This window comes from Dendrobates tinctorius, unplaced genomic scaffold (genome assembly GCF_039654945.1).
Source record: "Dendrobates tinctorius isolate UK_male_01 unplaced genomic scaffold, ASM3965494v1 ptg000012l, whole genome shotgun sequence".
Classification (NCBI taxonomy): Eukaryota; Metazoa; Chordata; class Amphibia; order Anura; family Dendrobatidae; genus Dendrobates; species Dendrobates tinctorius.
Window position 1 is genome coordinate 12,937,642 of NW_027361680.1, and position 17,295 is coordinate 12,954,936.

The 17,295-nt window shown below is 41.6% G+C and overlaps 1 protein-coding gene across 3 annotated transcripts in view; it reads left to right on the forward strand.

Moving 5' to 3' along the window:
* Window positions 1-17,295, forward strand: part of FIRRM (FIGNL1 interacting regulator of recombination and mitosis) — a 737,920-nt gene that overhangs the window by 165,277 nt on the left and 555,348 nt on the right. For all 3 annotated transcript variants that reach the window (XM_073557998.1, XM_073557999.1, XM_073558000.1), the window contains exon 8: window positions 8,927-9,065. In XM_073557998.1, coding sequence (XP_073414099.1) covers window positions 8,927-9,065 — 139 coding nt within the window. The remainder of the gene's footprint in view (window positions 1-8,926; window positions 9,066-17,295) is intronic.

The following is a 17,295-nucleotide window of genomic DNA, read 5'->3' on the forward strand; positions in this document are numbered from 1 at the left end:
CCCCGATGACACTGTTGGGTTTCCTGCTAGAATATACCTAGCACGAAACCCAACAGTGCCGTCAAGGACAACAATCACTGCGGCACAATGTAGCAATACAATACTCAAAGCAGTCACTGTAGACCCCGATGACACTGTTTGGTTTCCTGCTAGAATACACCTAGCACGAAACCCAACAGTGCCGTCAAGGACAACAGTCACTGCGGCACAATGTAGCAATACAATACTCAAAGCAGTCACTGTAGACCACGATGACACTGTTGGGTTTCCTGCTAGAATACGCCTAGCACGAAACCCAACAGTGCCGTCAAGGACAACAGTCACTGCGGCACAATGTAGCAATACAATACTCAAAGCAGTCACTGTAGACCCCGATGACACTGTTGGGTTTCCTGCTAGAATATGCCTAGCACGAAACCCAACAGTGCCGTCAAGGACAACAGTCACTGCGGCACAATACAGAGCAGGGAAATACTCACTAAACGCCTTTTTGGAGGATGCTGTGGCGCTGTCCCAGCCATCCATCAACGCTGCGGCCACCTCATTCCATAGCCGCCGGGTCACCACAATGTCCTTGTGCAGCCGGTCACGGCTGTCCCACAACGGCGAACGCTCCTGGACCAGGCTGATGAGCTGCTCATTATCCAGGTAGACGTCTTCATCCCGTTGTGGAACCTAGACAAAACACATTCATTAGAATAATCAAATTTAAATTGAATAAAAAGTTACAAAAAAAGAAACATAAAAAAGAGTAAAAATAGAAGATAAAAAATAAAGAACATTACAAATCATTTGATACATACATTCCGTATCACCACCGGGACTTGGCTTCGCTGCTCCTGCTCTTCGCCCTCACTAGTCCCGTCCGCAGAAGATGATGATGACGATGTCTTAAAAAAGTTGAAAAAAACGTAAGAGATTTGGAGAAGCAGCAGATATACTTACCAGATGCACGAAAATAATCACCTCACGGTCTGCTTGCGCCAATTCCTGCCGCAATGGGGAATACTCGGATTCTGAAGACATACTGCATGTAAAAATAATAAAAATCATTAGTACATACAGAATTTAAAAGGACAGGCATATAATGTAATATACTCACATTCTTCGCTGATAGTAGATGGGTTCCTTGTTGACTGTCTGCTCTCCAATCTGTCAGTGTAGTAGTGGCAGAGTTTTGGCAGGCACCTCCTTTATATAGACTTTTTTTTTTTGACTTTAGAAGATTATAACTAGGACAACAAGTGGACACCACCAAAAAAACGCAGCGCTAAAAAAACGCATACATGCGCATGCCAGTGCGCACGTATGCGCATCCATAGGCTATAATGGCCATTTTTAGCGCAAAACGTGCGCCTACGTGCGCATGCGCTTTTTTGCAGGGCCAAAAAATGCAACATGCTGCGTCTGGAAAATACCAACGCACACCCCAAAAAAACGCAGCGCATGAAAATTGCATATGTGCGCATGCCAGCGCGCAGGTATGCGCACCCATGTTAAATATAGGGGAAAAAACGCATGCGCACGTATGCGTTTTTTTCCAGCGCAAAAAAACGCAAATGTGAAACCAGCCTAACCCTAGTAAAATTACATGGGTCCAGGCCATATAACATATCATATTATTGTAAAAAAGCACATGAAGTCATGTGTCTTACAACATAAGAACTTAATCCCTTATATCACTGATCTTACATATGACCATAAAATAACATTATTTTTGAACCCTTAAATTAGAGAGTGGTGTCACACAAAATAGATAATAAATAAGTTTTCCCACATGTCATCTTTACAGCAGCACAATTTTTGGAAACATATTTTTTTTTTGTTAGGACGTTATAAATTCACCAGCAGTTTCTCATTTTTCCATCAAATTTTACAAAACCATTTTTTTTAGGGACCACCTCACATTTGAAGTGTTTGGGGAGTCAATATAACAGGAAATACCCCAAAGTAATACACCATTCCAAAAACTGCACCCCTCAAGGTGCGCAAAATCACATTCAAGAAGTTTATTAACCCTTCAAGTGCTTCACGAGAATTAAACTAATGTGGAAGGAAAAAATGAACACTTTTTTCACAAAATGTTTAACTTTGGATCCAAATTTTTTTATTTTCACAAGGGTATCAGGAGAAAATGGGCCACAAAATATGTTGTGCAATTTCTCCTGAGTACGCCAATATCCTGTACGTGGGGGAAAGCCACAGTTTGGGCACAAGGCAGGGCTCAGAAGCGAGGAGCAACGTTTGACTTTTTGAGTGGCTGGCTCCATGGCGTGTTTGGAGACCCCCTGATGTACCTAAACAGTGGAACCCCTCCTATTTTAACTCCAACCCTTACCCAAACACACCCCTAACCCTAACCACAACCCTAACACACCCCTTAACCCTATTCCTAACCGTAATCCCAACCCTAACCTCAACACCACCACCCTAACCCCCAACACCACAAGAGAGGACAGTACAAAGACCGTTCTAATGATCTTTTTGCTCTTTGACCTGAGACGGGGACAAGGGGGCATCCTCTACATCTGGAGGAAAGAAGGTTTAATCCTAATCACAGACGCGGATTCCTTACTGTAAGAGAGCAGAGAGACTATGGAACTCTCTTCTCTACTAAAGTTTAAGGAGGGCCTAGATGCCTTTCTTGAAAACTATAATATTACAGGTTAGATATACTAGATTCCTTGATAGGGCGTTGATCCAGGGAACTAGTCTGATTGCCATATTTGGAGTTGGGAAGGAATTTTTTTTTCCCCAATGTGGAGCTAGTGTTTGTCACATGGGGTTTTTTTTTTTTGCCTTCCTCTGGATCAACATGTTAGGCTATGGGTTGAACTAGATGGACTTAAAGTCTTGCTTCAACCTTAAAAACTATGTAACAACCCGCACCCCGAATAGGAGATGCATGTATGATAGTTGTAATGTGAGATGTATGCCCTTAATGCAGCAACCGACCGGCTCCGACCCCTGGGCAGAAGTAAAAAAGATATCCCACTTCTGACCTCCCCCCACCTTTGTAAATCCCACGGCTATTATAATGTACGTCTGGCGTCTTAATTGGAGCCTGTTATCTACTGGCCCGACACATATTGATTGTCATGCCCTCTGTATGTATATATATTCTGAGACCGATGAGTAAAATGTTGTCACACTGGAAATACGTGGAGAAGCAGTGATTGTAAGCTTGCGAGCAGGGACCTCACTCCTAATGTCACTGTTTGAATTGTCTTAACTTGTATTGAATTTATTGTCTGTACATGTCCCCGCTTAATTGTTAAGTGCTGCGGAATATGCTGGCGCTATATAAATAAAAATTATTATTATTATTATCTTTTATATGTTCCCATGTTATAAAGCCTTTCGAGCCAGCGCCCTTCATTCAGAAGTGAGGAAAAGCAGAGTGGACCTCCTGAGACATGGGGTGGTAATGTAAGAGGTATTACAGCTCAGAAGACCCCGTTACAATAGCCCTGACCTTAATTGAAAATTGGAAATAAATACATTTTTTTTTAAAATTATTTTTCCTTAAGTGGGTGATAAAGGGGGCATCAATTTTACTATTTATTTTGATCACTGCCATAGGGTCTATCACAATGATCAAATTAAACCAATAGGAAAAATTTCCTATTGTTGCCGGGTGCCAACCGGAAAATCTTGGCGGGCGCACTGCACATGCTCACGCCATTTTCTATCAGGAAGAAGAAGCTGATGGCCGTGGTACATCACCGGGGGATGCAGGATGGTCCAGGGACCCTGGAGGTACCAGGGGACCCTATTTCTCTCTCCTCTGATGTGCTAAATTACATCAGAAAAGAGAGAAATTAAATGGGTTAAACTGATGATTTTTTTTTTTTTTTTTTTTGCGGTCGCCGTTATTCCATTAATAACTGCGATCTCAACACTAGGATCGGTAAAAACCGACCCCAATCATGTTCTCCGGTGTCTTAGGTTCCCCGGTAGCCAAGATCCCAGCGAATTTCCTACGCTGGGGGCACTATACACTTATTTCTCAACGCCGTTAAAAAGTGGCGCCGAGGAATGAATACCCTTAACAGCCACCGTTAAAAGCCGTATCGGTTGTCATTAAGGGGATAAAGTTAGAGGAAACTGTTTTTATATATCATTTGAACTGTTTTATGTGGTGTGAGGCGAGTCATCCGAGGACCATTATGGTATCCCCCAAGATGTGCATAGAGGTATATTGAACCTGCTGGAGTGCATTGTAATCATAACTACATTTGTGGTTACAAGGCAGAATTAAGTCAAGTCAGATTTTTAGGAAAACCCGACATGGGCTTTTATTGTTGGAGAGAAATGCAGTTTTGGTAGTGGGGCGAATTTCTCTCTCCACTCCGAGTTTTGGGAGTAGCCCATGTCCACGATTCATACTTAAACTTTGTGTTGAGCTTTGGGTGTGTCAATGTTTTGTTTGCAAGCTGCAGAACAGGAGGCTCTATGCAGATCAGGTCTGTGTGAGGTTAACACAGAGCCAAGGAAAACAAAGCTTCTGACGAACTCAAGAGGGACAAGGTGGTTCCGTCTCCCACGGCAATGGCTTTTCATAACGACTGTTTGGATGACCCTGCTGCGATACGGAGATGTTTATCTTACTTTGTGTTTTCGGAAATGGACGTTTTATGTTGAACTCTCTTGGTTCCCTGCCTCTATCTCACTGTGTGAACTCTGCCTCTGACAGCGGCATTTAATATGCACGCGCAAGAAGAACGTCATTACCTCCTCCCATAAACTCCTGTGTCACATGACCACGGATTGCCGATGGGTTGGCATGACAAGCTGGGGTCAGGAGAAGACCCCTGTGGTTGTCATTGCTGGATTGCTATGAGTACCGCCTGGTGGTCACCGCTCATAGCAAGTGGGCATTTCTCCTACATAGAGCAGGGCAGCAGCCCTGCTTTATGTAGAAGAGGCGATCGGAAAACTGCAGCTTCAAGTCTCTCATGGATACTATCGAAGCAAGTAAAGAAAAAAATTTAAAAATACAAAAAAAAAAAAAGTTCAAATCCACCCCCCTTTCGCCTTATTCAAAATAAAACCGTAAAGAAAAAATCAAATATACACATATTTGGCATCACCACATTCAGAATCGCCAGATCTATCAATATATAAAAAGAATTAATCCAATCAGTAAACTGTGTGGTGAGAAAACGAATCGAAACGCCAGGATAACTTTTTTTAATCACTACAAAATTGCAATAATATGCAATAACGGGCGATCAAAAGAACGTATCTGCACCACAATGGTGTGAATAAAAATGTCAGATCGGCATGCAAAAGATAAGCCCTCACCCAACCCCAGATCACGAAAAATGAAGACGCTACGGGTCTCGGAAAATGGCAACTTTTTTTTTTTTTTACTAACTTTGGAATATTTTTTCACCACTTAGTAAAAAGATAACCTAGACATGTTTGGTGTCTATGAGCTCGTAATGACCTGGAGAATCATAATGGCAGGTCAGTTTTAGCATTTAGTGAATCTAGTAAAAATGCCAAACAAAAATCAAGTGCGGGATTGCACTTTTTTTTTTTTTTTGCAATTTCACCGCACTTGAAATTTTTTTTTCTGTCTTCTTTTACATAACATATGACAAGATAATTAGATAGAACATAATATTTATTAGAATACAATTTTAGAACACAAAAAACTGTAATAAATTGTAAATGTGTAGTACACTATGTAATATCGAATATATATATATATATATATAGTGTAAGAAATAGTATTGCCTCCATCATATCCTCCTTCATAGATGACCTCAAATCTGACCTAATAATTTTAAAGCTAGAGAGCAACCTCTCTACAGTACCTTGGGTTGGAGGCAAAGCCGTAACCACATGGGCAGCATCTCTAACAATTTCCGGGTATAAAGGAATTGCCTCATGCACAGTCAGATTTGATGAACGATTGAATTTTTCTATTTCTTTGAGAGCAAGTGAAACATTTTGCTGAAATATGGTCAATCTGCTTGCTATAGGAGACAGAGTGAAATCTTTTTCCTTGCGGTAACACTTTGCCTGCTCCATGTCATCCGAATACTTGTCAAAGTCAAACTCCTCATCTGATGAGGCTGAAGATATGGCAGCAGTAGCACTGTCAGGACCCGAGTCCTGGCAGTCCTCCTGTAGGCCACTCTTCCTAACTGCTGCCTCAGAGCTTCTTTCCCTTTAGTAAGCTGTTGATTATTAAGCAATATACGATAACTTGGGTCCACATAAACAGCTGCCAGAAAAATTTTTATTTTCCAATAGCTGTCTCTCTCCGTTTCATTGAAGCAGAAATGCCATCTGCGATTAAACCGCAAAATAGCAAGTTCTTCCACTCCCTCATGAAAATGCCGGGAGTTAAATCCTTAGCTTGTAATTTTTTAGTCACGGTAAATGGGTAAATACGTTAAATAGGAATTGAAGCAATTCCTTCAATTCAGCCACCTGTGTCCATTGACCTTCATTTAGGGTTACCTGAGGGTTCGCCATATCTATAAGAAACGGTTTTAGTTCAAGCAATCGCTCAGTCATTAAATAAGTGCTGCCGCACCAAGTGGCTTGATCAACAATTGCCCTTTTCCAGTACGTCTCTTCAAGATGGAATCAATTTTAAGGGTTCTGGCGGCAATAACCAATTTCCTCACAATGCTAATCAGATTTCCAGCATATCCCTCTTGCAAACTATCTCTTATTGCCAGCTGCAGCGTGTGCACAACACAGCGCATGTGATGAATATGAAAGTGTTTTGAAGCAGCTTCAACAAGATCATCTATTTCTACAGTATAATTTTGCTGTTCTTCTGTAGTAATATCTGTCTGTTCCTCAGTTACATGAACTGCACTGTGGCCTTCCATCTCAAACATACTGAATCCTAAATGTTCCTCTAGCTGTTGTTCATTACTCTCATTCATCAGTGTAATTGTACTTATGTTTGAAGCATTGTCCGTTACAATAGCAAGAACCTGTTCTTTTTTGAGTTCGTGATCTTGCAGAACTTTTTCCACTAAGGCCTGGAGAAACTGGCTGCTGTGATGAGCTTTAGTATCTTTTACAATCAGTGTCTTGGTAACAATTTCTTTGTTGTCACAAACATATCGAACATTGATGGCAAAATAGTTCACTCTGTGACGTGTGCAGGCATCCATTTTAAGAAACATGAAGTGTCTTTTGAGAGTCTTTTTAAGATCTTCCTTTTGTTTAAGGGCTGCTTCAATCACTAAATTTCTAATACTTTCTCTTTCCAGAGAAACACCAAGTTTGGGGGCCATTTCTCCATTAAGAGCTGTAAAAGCTGGTCGTGCAAATAATGTTAATGGTACACTGTCCTTCACAACAAGCTGGAGGAGCTGTCTTTTAGACATATCTGCTGTCACTGTTACAGTAACTTTGTCACTTACAAAATATCTTGTTAATGATGTTTGAGACGCTCTTTCCTCCTCCTTTGCCTGGAAGGAAGTGTCAGTCTGTGTGCTACCCAGCTTTCATTCTTTTTGGTACAGATAAGATATGGATAGATAGAGCAGATTTCTAATCTGCTTTTGATATTGAAAACATTATCTATGAGCTCAAAAACCTTTCAGGTGATGCAGTTTTTTAAAAAGCTGATAGGCTTTTGCAGCTGAAAAACGTATCGTCAAAAAACGCAGCTAAAACACTGGGTGTGAATGTAGCCTTAGATCAGGAATAGAACAGTCATTTATAGGACATCTCATAACTTTCCCAAATTCCTATGAAAAAATATTAAGCACATTCTGCATTGAATTACTGTACCCAATTTATTATATATTTTAGGAGTCGTAGTCGGTCCATTTTATACCGACTCCACGACTCCGACTCCACAGCCCTGCAAAAAATCGTAATTCTACCACAGTATTTTAGCTGTATCTGTGGCTTCCTGGGCTAGACAAATATAAAGATCACTTGATCAGTTCTTCACTCCGATAACTTCTTTATTTATATTTTAGTAACATAGTTATTAAGGTTGAAGGGAGACTCTAAGTCCATTTTTTACTTGTTTTTTTTCCTTAATGTGGTTTGGCTCTAGGATTTGAAATGCAATGATCCAGTAGTTGGTGTAATACGCTTATGTATTTCATTACATTATTCTTCTGAGTTTTACAATAATAGGCTTCCTTAGCTGGCTGATTTGGAGGCCATAGCAACTCTCAACAGCCATAGCACTCCACGGTCATGTTTAGCGCTCCCTTCTACTGCCTTTCACCTACATGCCGCAGTCCCTATTGACCATATGCCGTCTATGGGGTTAAGCAGCCTCGATCAGTACTAGCTGATACCTGCTTTTGGTGATGTCTCGGCTCCTGCAATGTATGGTGAGTAGCACCAAGGGGCTAAAATAAAGCTTTCTGATCCTATAAAAGAGAAGCACATTTTTTATTTGTCATTATCCGAGAAAGCATTAACTGAACTAAATCTAGACTGACCAAAAGCTTCTAAGAATCAGCAGTTGGTGGCAATCCTAGCCACAGAACACAAATATATCCATATGTGAGTGATCATCATCGGCCCACCAGAGCCCTCCAATGTGAGATTGTAGAAAATGAAGCTTAAACCTCAAATTGAAAAGTGTCTAAGTCTTTTGCCCATCCACCATATATGGAGGAAGGATCCGTCAGGGCCTTTTCCTCTGTCATATATGATGGGGGTCTCTGGGGTAGACAAGTATCCTGCTCGTTCCTAGGACGATAACCTGTGACTTAGATGCTGCCTCTGCCATGTTCTGAAAGCACAGTAATTCGGAATGGGAGGAAACAGTGAAAATTTTCCATTCATCCTCCTAGTCCTCTTCTTTCCGAGTTACCACATCGCTATAGTTTTATAGGTAATACACATTAACTGTTTCCAGCCTTATGATAAATATTCTAAAATATGTGCATTACATATAACAATCTGTTTTCTTTTTTAGACAGACCGTCAAACATCACGCATTGGTAAAAAAGCACCTGCGCCATAATGAGATTGTGAGATCCTTGTGTGATGATATTCTTCTGTCGTTCCAGTCATGTTTACATCTTGCAGAGCACATAAAGCTTATGGGAACGCAGGTAAATGTCTATTTGAATTTTTTCAGTCGTTGAGGATAATTTAGTCTTTCATCATGATACACAATGTTTGTCTATATGTGTATGCATGTAATAATATATATATATATATATATATATATATATATATATATATATATATATATATATATATATATATATATATATATTACTGTGTGTGTGTATATATATATTTTTTTTTCTTTTACAAAACTCTAAGCAGTTCTTTGTTTGATGGGCTGAGACTATCCATCTTCCTCGTGATTATATTCCCGAGGTTTTCAGTGGGGTTCAGGTCTGAAGATTGGGCTGGCCATGACAGGGAGTTGATGTGGTGCTCCTTCATCCACACATTGATTGACCTAGCTGTGTGGCATGGCGCATTGTCCTGCTGGAAAAAAACAGTCCTCAGAGTTGAGTAACATTGCATGAGCAGAAGGAATCCACTGTTTTTCCAACATAACCTTGTATGCGGCTTGATTCATATGTCCTTCGCAAAGATTAACCTGCCCAATTCCAGCCTTGCTGAATCATCCTTAAATCATCACTTATACTCCACCAAATTTCACAGTGGGTGCAAAGACACTGTGGCTTGTACGCCTCTCCAGGTCTCTGTATAACCATTAGATGACCAGGTGTTGTGCAAAGCTGAAAATTAGACTCATCAGAGAAGATTACTTTACTCCAGTCCTCTATGGTCCAATCCTTATGGTTTTTGGCAAACTTCAGCCTGGCTCTCATTTGCTTCTCATTGATGAAAGGCTTTTTTTTCTAGCTTTACATGACTTGAGGGCTGCATCTAGGAGCCTGTTACGAACTGTTCTTGCTGTGCACTTCACCCCAGCTGCCATTTGCCACTCCTTTTGCAGGTCACTTGATGTCATCTTGCGGTTGCTGAGTGACATTCGAATAAGATGACTGTCATCCCGGTCAGTGGAGAGTCATTTTCACCCTCTGCCGGTCTGTAGCTTTGTTGTCCCCAATGTCTGCTGCTTGACCTTGTTGTAATGGACTGCTGTCTTAGAAATATTAAGCATGGAGGCAACATGACGCACACTGTATCCCTCCGCTAGCCAGAAATGAGCCCTTCTTTTCCTCACTCAAGACTTTTTTCTTTTCATCTCCTTTAGCATGGTTAAGTTATTTTTTCATTCCTGTTACTTTTGGATATTACTAGCACTTGTTTTGCCATCCAGCTTGTCCTATTGCAAGAGGATTGTGAACACCACAGCAGGGTTTTTTATACTTCGCTAAAGGCAGTCTGTCACCCCATTTTAGCCCTATCATCTGCCGGCACCGCCATCAGGGGATTATCTACAGCATTCTGTAATGCTGTAGATAAGCTCCCGATATAACCTGAAAGATAAGAAAAGCAAGTAAGAATATGCTCATCCTGGCGTCCGGTCCGGCGCCTCCCATTTTCATTCGATGCCGTACTCCTTCTTACTTCTGCCACGGCTCCGGCGTACTTTATCTGCCCTGTTGAGGGCAGAGTAAAGTACTGCAGTGCGCAGGCGCTGGACCTCTCTGACCTTTCCCGGCGCCTGGGCACTGCAGTACTTTACTCTGCCCTCAACAGGGCAGATAAAGTATGCCTGCACCGGAGCCGCGGCAGAAGTAAGAAGGAGGACGGCATCGTATGAAGATGGGAGGCACCGGACCGTGACAGCCACCGCCCCCGCCCCCCGGTGAGTATAATCTAACTTGTTTTTATTCTCCTTCAGGTTACATCGGGGGCTTATCTACAGAATTACAGAATGCTGTAGATAAGCCCCTGATGGCAGTGCCGGCAGCTGATAGGGCTAAAATGGGGTGACGGATTCCCTTTAAATAAGATTTGGTTCAGGTGATCATCTAATCAGAAGCACTTTAAGTAGAATGAGGAGTACTCTGGTTGGCATTCAACTGACATTGGAATGGAATGGCTATCAGACATGTAGAGAAGCTGATTTTTATCAAATTGTGCAGTGGTCTCTTAATTTTTGCCAGAGCTGTGTATGTATTTATGTTTTATAGTCCGGATGTACCTGCTCTGTCTGTGGTGGGGAGGTGGAGGAGCAGCTGTTGCTGCGGCCAACTCCTGTGCCCGCTGCCAAAGAGAAATGAATATTCACTCCATTCCATGCCCATGGGTGTGAAAAGCAGGGAGTATTCATTTCTCTTTAATAGCGAGCACAGTGTTAGACGCAGCCTCCGGCTTTCTGCACCTGTCGGGTGTTCTTGTGTGTTCGCTACTTAAAACAATGAATATTAATTTAATATTTAATTGCCGTAAAGGCGCACTAGAAATATACAGGTATATATTTACATGAACAATATACAGGTGTACAGTCAAGAGTGTAGTACACGGATAGGCTATAGCTAGGTTGCAATTAAAGTGTTATGTAGCAAGTTACCACAGGGAGGTGCTGATGGATCACAGGTCCAAATCTTAGTTACGTGGTTTTCCTGGATGCGTCAGCTATCGGATCCTGCCAGTAGAAAACTAAGTACAAAATGAGGGGCTGCCTTATTTCTCCTAGGCTGCTCCCTCCCACTCTCTGCGCCCAGCCATGGGCTCGTGCAGCCTCTCTCCTATATCTGAGAATATGATTTTCTGTCCAGAACCGTGGAGCGTTATAACTTTCTTCCCAAAGCTCTAAATGGAATGGCATTGGTGCCACTTGAATCTGCTGGATTTTATCTGCTCATAGAGACTAAATTTGCCTACCGTGTGTAATTCCTGGTAGCTGTGCTTTATAACTCAATAACGCAGAGTGCTACAGGTGGCTGCCGGGCACAGACGTGTGGGGGAAGAAATGCCGATTCAGATTGTGTTCGGCTAGTCTCAGATATATTACATTCTGTTATTATAGGTCATTTTCCAGATTCAATACCTCAGAGCCTTGCTGTGACCTGTAGTGCCAGAGTTACACAAAAGGAATTTAGTTTGACTGTGCATGTACTAGAACTCGCACCCTTGTGCTAATTGGTGGTCACCAAGCTTCAAAGAGCTTGTTCCTGGAGTTTTTAATTAAAGAAAAACATTGCATTGATTTTTATGGCCTTGGGGAATGCATGCCAAGGGAGGGGGGCTGAGTGGTCTGAAGCAAGTATTTTTGGGCCAAACTTTATCTTGATGGTTAATTCCATCAGAAATCAAAATGATACTCATTTTCCCATATCTCACAATTCTCATTTGGTCTGACATGCACTGTGAGGTCTTATATAAACAGGTGTGTGCCTTTCCAAATCAAGTGCTATTAGATTAAACACAGCTGGACTCCAATGAAGGAGTAGGACCATCTCAAGGAGGATCACAAGGAAATGGACTGCATGTGTCTTAAATATGAGTGTATGCGCAAAGGGTCTGAATACTTATGAACATGCTATATTTCAGTTTCTCTTTTTTTTTTTTTTATTCAATTTGCAAAAATTTCTACATTTCTGTTTTTTCCATCAAGATGGGGTGCAGAGTGTACATTAATGAGAAAAAAATGAACTTTTTTGAATTAACCAATTGGCTGCTATGAATCAGAGTGAATAATTTAAAGGGGTCTGAATACTTTCCGTACCCACTGTATATATATTTTTCCTATACTTTTTTAAGCTTTTGGCTGGTTGCTTGGGGAAGTGTTGAACCCACAGCAATAGTACTGTACTGCTATTTTTCTTTGAGAATATACACGCACACACATGGACATATACAGTCACACTTGCTGTGTTTACTCTGTAGACTTCTCTGACTCCATACATAGTATATACAGTATAGATAGAAAGCCCCTTTATATACACTTTTTGAATGGTACAATATGGGAAATGAGTTGATAGGATTGCTCAACTGCTGCTGACCTGAGGCCCAGCAACCAACCTGGAATCTGGGGGCATGTCTCATTAGAACACAGCACGCTGATCTGCCAATCCCAAGATGGTGATTTCCATAAACTGATTTTCTCATAACATAATTCAAGTAATAAATTATTATTCTTCCAAAAGTAATTTATTTCATCTTTGTTTATTTCTAGACTCTCCTTACTCTATTATACCATAGTATGTGTAAAGATGATAGTTCCTCTTTTAACTCCTTTAATACCTTAGACATGAGCCCCTAACACCTGCGGGTGGAATCATGATCCATTCGTGGTTGTTGTCAGGAGTAATTCCTAAATAATCGAAGCGCCCATCCAGGGCTGCCTGTTGCCTTTTCTTGGTTTGTGAATGACCAGCTTCACAAACAGTCCCACTTGCAGCTTCCAGCCCCCCTCTCTCTGCCTGTGTGAAATACTATCCACCTAGACCCTCCTCCTTCCCCTCATTTTCAGCTGTTGGTCACTTTACCACCCAGACCAGTTAATTGCGTTTTTTTTTTTTTTCCAGCCACATGGTCTTTTGTCTGTTCAAACTGAAATTTAATAACGCACAATAATCCTAGGGACAGGAAACCTATATTTTTAGAACTGGTAGAATCTAGTCTACACACCGCAACATTTTTCGACTTGTACGGTCATCAGAAACTGGAAAAGCAGTTACTTCCCCCTGGACACGCAAATGGTTCATGTTTGGTATCAAAGATAATATTCTAAGAGAAAATATTATGATACCCCTGGCGTCACTCTGTGAGCTCCCCAGCCAGAGATATGGCAAGTAGGAGTTTTAATAACTTTTGAAAAAGTGTCGCACATTTCCTAGCTCAGCCCACTTAGTGAGGTCAGCAAGAGAAAAACATAAAGCTGAGACGCTCATTTGGGGGGGGTTGTCACATGCCAGGAGTGCCAGCTAGGAAGCTGTGCTGATGGACCATTTTCCTTTGGGAAGGCTTCCCCCCCCCCTTTATCAACACGTCATATCTGAGACTTAGAGTAAGTCTCATATTTTAATCCCTTTTATTTGTAACTATCAGTACATATTGTATTTTGTCTCCTTTTGTAATATCTTTTGTATTTTTATAAACACTGCCTATCTTTTTCTGGAGTAAACTTATAAATTTACTAGTTTTGTTCTTTTGGCTCTATGATAGAACCGACACGTCCTCCGCGCCAGATTATACCACCTGTGGGTTGGTTCCTGACTCGATATAGTCTTTAGTATCAAACGAGAAACTGGTGACAGCAAAGTGTTCTGGTGGTATTGGGAAATTCTGTCAAAAATCAGATTTGGAGATATCAATGAGGTATCAAATACCTTATTGGTAACAATCTATGGAGTCTGCGCATTATGGCAGTTTACATCACACAAGCGTTACCCAGAAGTTTCATCTAAGTGGCGCATCGGATACAATCTATGTGCGCTTTAGCCGGGGGCATGCACATTGGGTACTCTCCATTATACAATGGTTACCCGGAAGTAGTATTGGTAATGTGAGCGGCACCCCGAACGTAAAATAGTTGTGTTCCAACCTGGGCCTGCGCACTATGTAGTCTAATTGTCGCTACTGTGCAGTTGCAACTCACTACCTTGGACATAGGAAGGGGGATACCGGCTGTGGAGAATATTCATTCCAACCCGGGCATGCGTGCTTGAATGTCCTGGTGATGTGAATGTGCTGTTGAATACTTTTGGTTCGGGATGCTGGAGGGAGGTATTCTGGCGGTTTATTTGAATGGAGGGATAATGCATCGGCGTTCATATCCTTTTATACCGGGACACATGATGATGTCATATGGGGTCTCCTGATGAGCCAAGAGAGGCGAAACGCGTTGAGGTGGTGATCATGGAGGGCAGTTGGCAGATGAGTATCAATGAAACACCAGTTGATGGATTATCTTTCTGTCATTTTTGAGAGTTACCCGGTTTTGGAATAATTAAGAAGGGCTGTTTGGTTTTGCCTGCTATTGCGCATGGTGGCATTTGTGTGTTTGGGCATTTGGTGCTGGGTGCACTTTTGAGAAACCGCAGCATTACCTGATTATGGGTTATTTTTAGCTAGCAATTGAGACCTTGATACCTTCTGAATGTCTTTCTTTTTGCATGCTCTGTATCACTACTTTTATCTGTGGGTCCAAGTTTAACAATTGACCTTAGGCTACTTTCACACTAGCGTTTTTTTGCGCTGCGGCTCGTGCGATTTCCAAACGCATGCAAAAAACGCATCAAGCGTTTTGCATGCGTTTGCTGTTTTTAGGCGCATGCGATTTAACCAGTTTGTCACCATGTTAACTCTAAAAAGGCATGCGATTTTAAGTGCAGGCGTGCGCATGTCCTAGCGTACGCCTTCGATCCCATAGACTGTAATGTTTTTTTGCGCATTCCGTGCGCATGCGTTTTTGGCAGCAGTTGGGCGCACAAAAACATGCAACATGTTGCGTCTGGCGCGCCTGGGCGCACACCTGGAAAAAACGCAGCACACGAGAACGCCCATGAACGCGTACAAGCGCTATACCATGCGCCCGCCATGTTAAAGATGGGGGGAGCAATGCGCACGAGGCGCAACACTAAAAAGAGCAAGTGTGAAACCAGCCTAATGCATGCATATTGAACTGTCCCAACTCTGTTGGAAAGTGGAATTTAGGAGGAGCATATCCTTGAATATAGGATTCTTCTATAACAGACCTGGTGCATTGGAAGACTATATCTCTTTAATCATTTGAATGCCATTTTCTGCCATGTGTTTCTTCACTATGTTTTTAATCTTTTCTGGGGATATAGGGTCTCTTTAAACCCAGGAGTGGTCTATGTTTGTTGTTAGGGGTCCCCTTAGCATCTGGATAAAGGGATTCCCTAGTGGCTGCAGGGTATATCAGGGCCCCTAGGGATAGTTTACGTTGAGCGGGGGTGACTCTACGTTCCCCCCTAAGGTGCCAACCTTTGCAGCCAGGAAGGTGTGAGCTTAGGCTTTATATCAGGGACTCCTAGATCAGCCCCTGTTCAGGTTTTTCTGGGTGAAGGTGATTTTGTTTTTTTGTTTGTCTTGGTGATTGTAACAGTTTGTGTTTTTTTTAACCAGTAAAGTACATTTTTTGTAGGGGTTCTATATGATTTTTGTATTGGGAAATTCTGGCAGTGATGGATTGGAGGTTTGTGTGCATTTCCTGCCTGAGACTGGTGATATGTACAGTTTGGTCCATATATATTTGGACAGAGACATTTTTCTAATTTTGGTTCTAGACATTACCACAATGAATTTTAAACAAAACAATTCAGATGCAGTTGAAGTTCAGACTTTCAGCTTTCATTTGAGGGTATCCACATTAAAATTGGATGAAGGGTTTAGGAGTTTCAGCTCCTTAACATGTGCCACCCTGTTTTTAAAGGGACCAAAAGTAATTGGAAAGATTAAATAATTGTAAATAAAATGTTCATTTCTAGTACTTAGTTGAAAACCCTTTGTTGGCAATGACTGCCTGAAGTCTTGAACTCATGGACATCACCAGACGGTGTGTTTCCTCCTTTTTGATCCTCTGCCAGGCCTTCACTGCGGTGGTTTTCAGTTGCTGTTTGTTTGTGGGCCTTTCTGTCTGAACTTCAGTCATTAACAAGTGAAATTCATGCTCAATTGGGTTGAGATCAGGTGACTGACTTGGCCATTCAAGAATATTCCACTTCTTTGCTTTAATAAACTCCTGGGTTAACTTGACACCATCAATGGGACTGTTGCATATAGGGACAACTGATTTTCCTTTAAATATCAGGGGTATAGTGTCACATATTCTGTTTGCGGCTGGGCTCACCTTTGCTGCTAAATGGAAGGGGATGTCTCTTCCCACGATAAGAGAAGTGGTGGACAAAATTAATATACATTGTCAATATGAACAAACTCTGGCGCACTCGTCAGTTACCAAGAAAAAGGTTGATCGAATATGGGAACCGTGATTACTTAGTCAAAGGTCTGCCCCTTTGCATTGAAGATATATATCTTTTCATATGATTTTTTTTATGCAAGTGTCGATATGTTTTCTGTTTTATACATTATGTCAATCTATGAGTATGCGCATTTATGCTTATGTTTCCCTTACGTTGGGGGTGTTGTTACTTATATGTTTTCTTTTTCGAAAATATGCAATAAAAATTTATTGAAGTAAACTCCTTGGTTGCTTTGGCTTTGTCTTGGGTCATTGTCCATCTGTAGTATCTAACGACAACCAATCAGTTTGGCTGCATTTGGCTGGAACTGAGCACACAAGTATAGCTCTGAATACCTCAGAATTCATTTGGCTGCTTCTGTCCTGTGTCATATCATCAATAAACACTAGTGACCCAGTGCCACTGGCAGCCATGCATGCCCAAGCCATCACACTGCCTCCGCTGTGTTTTACAG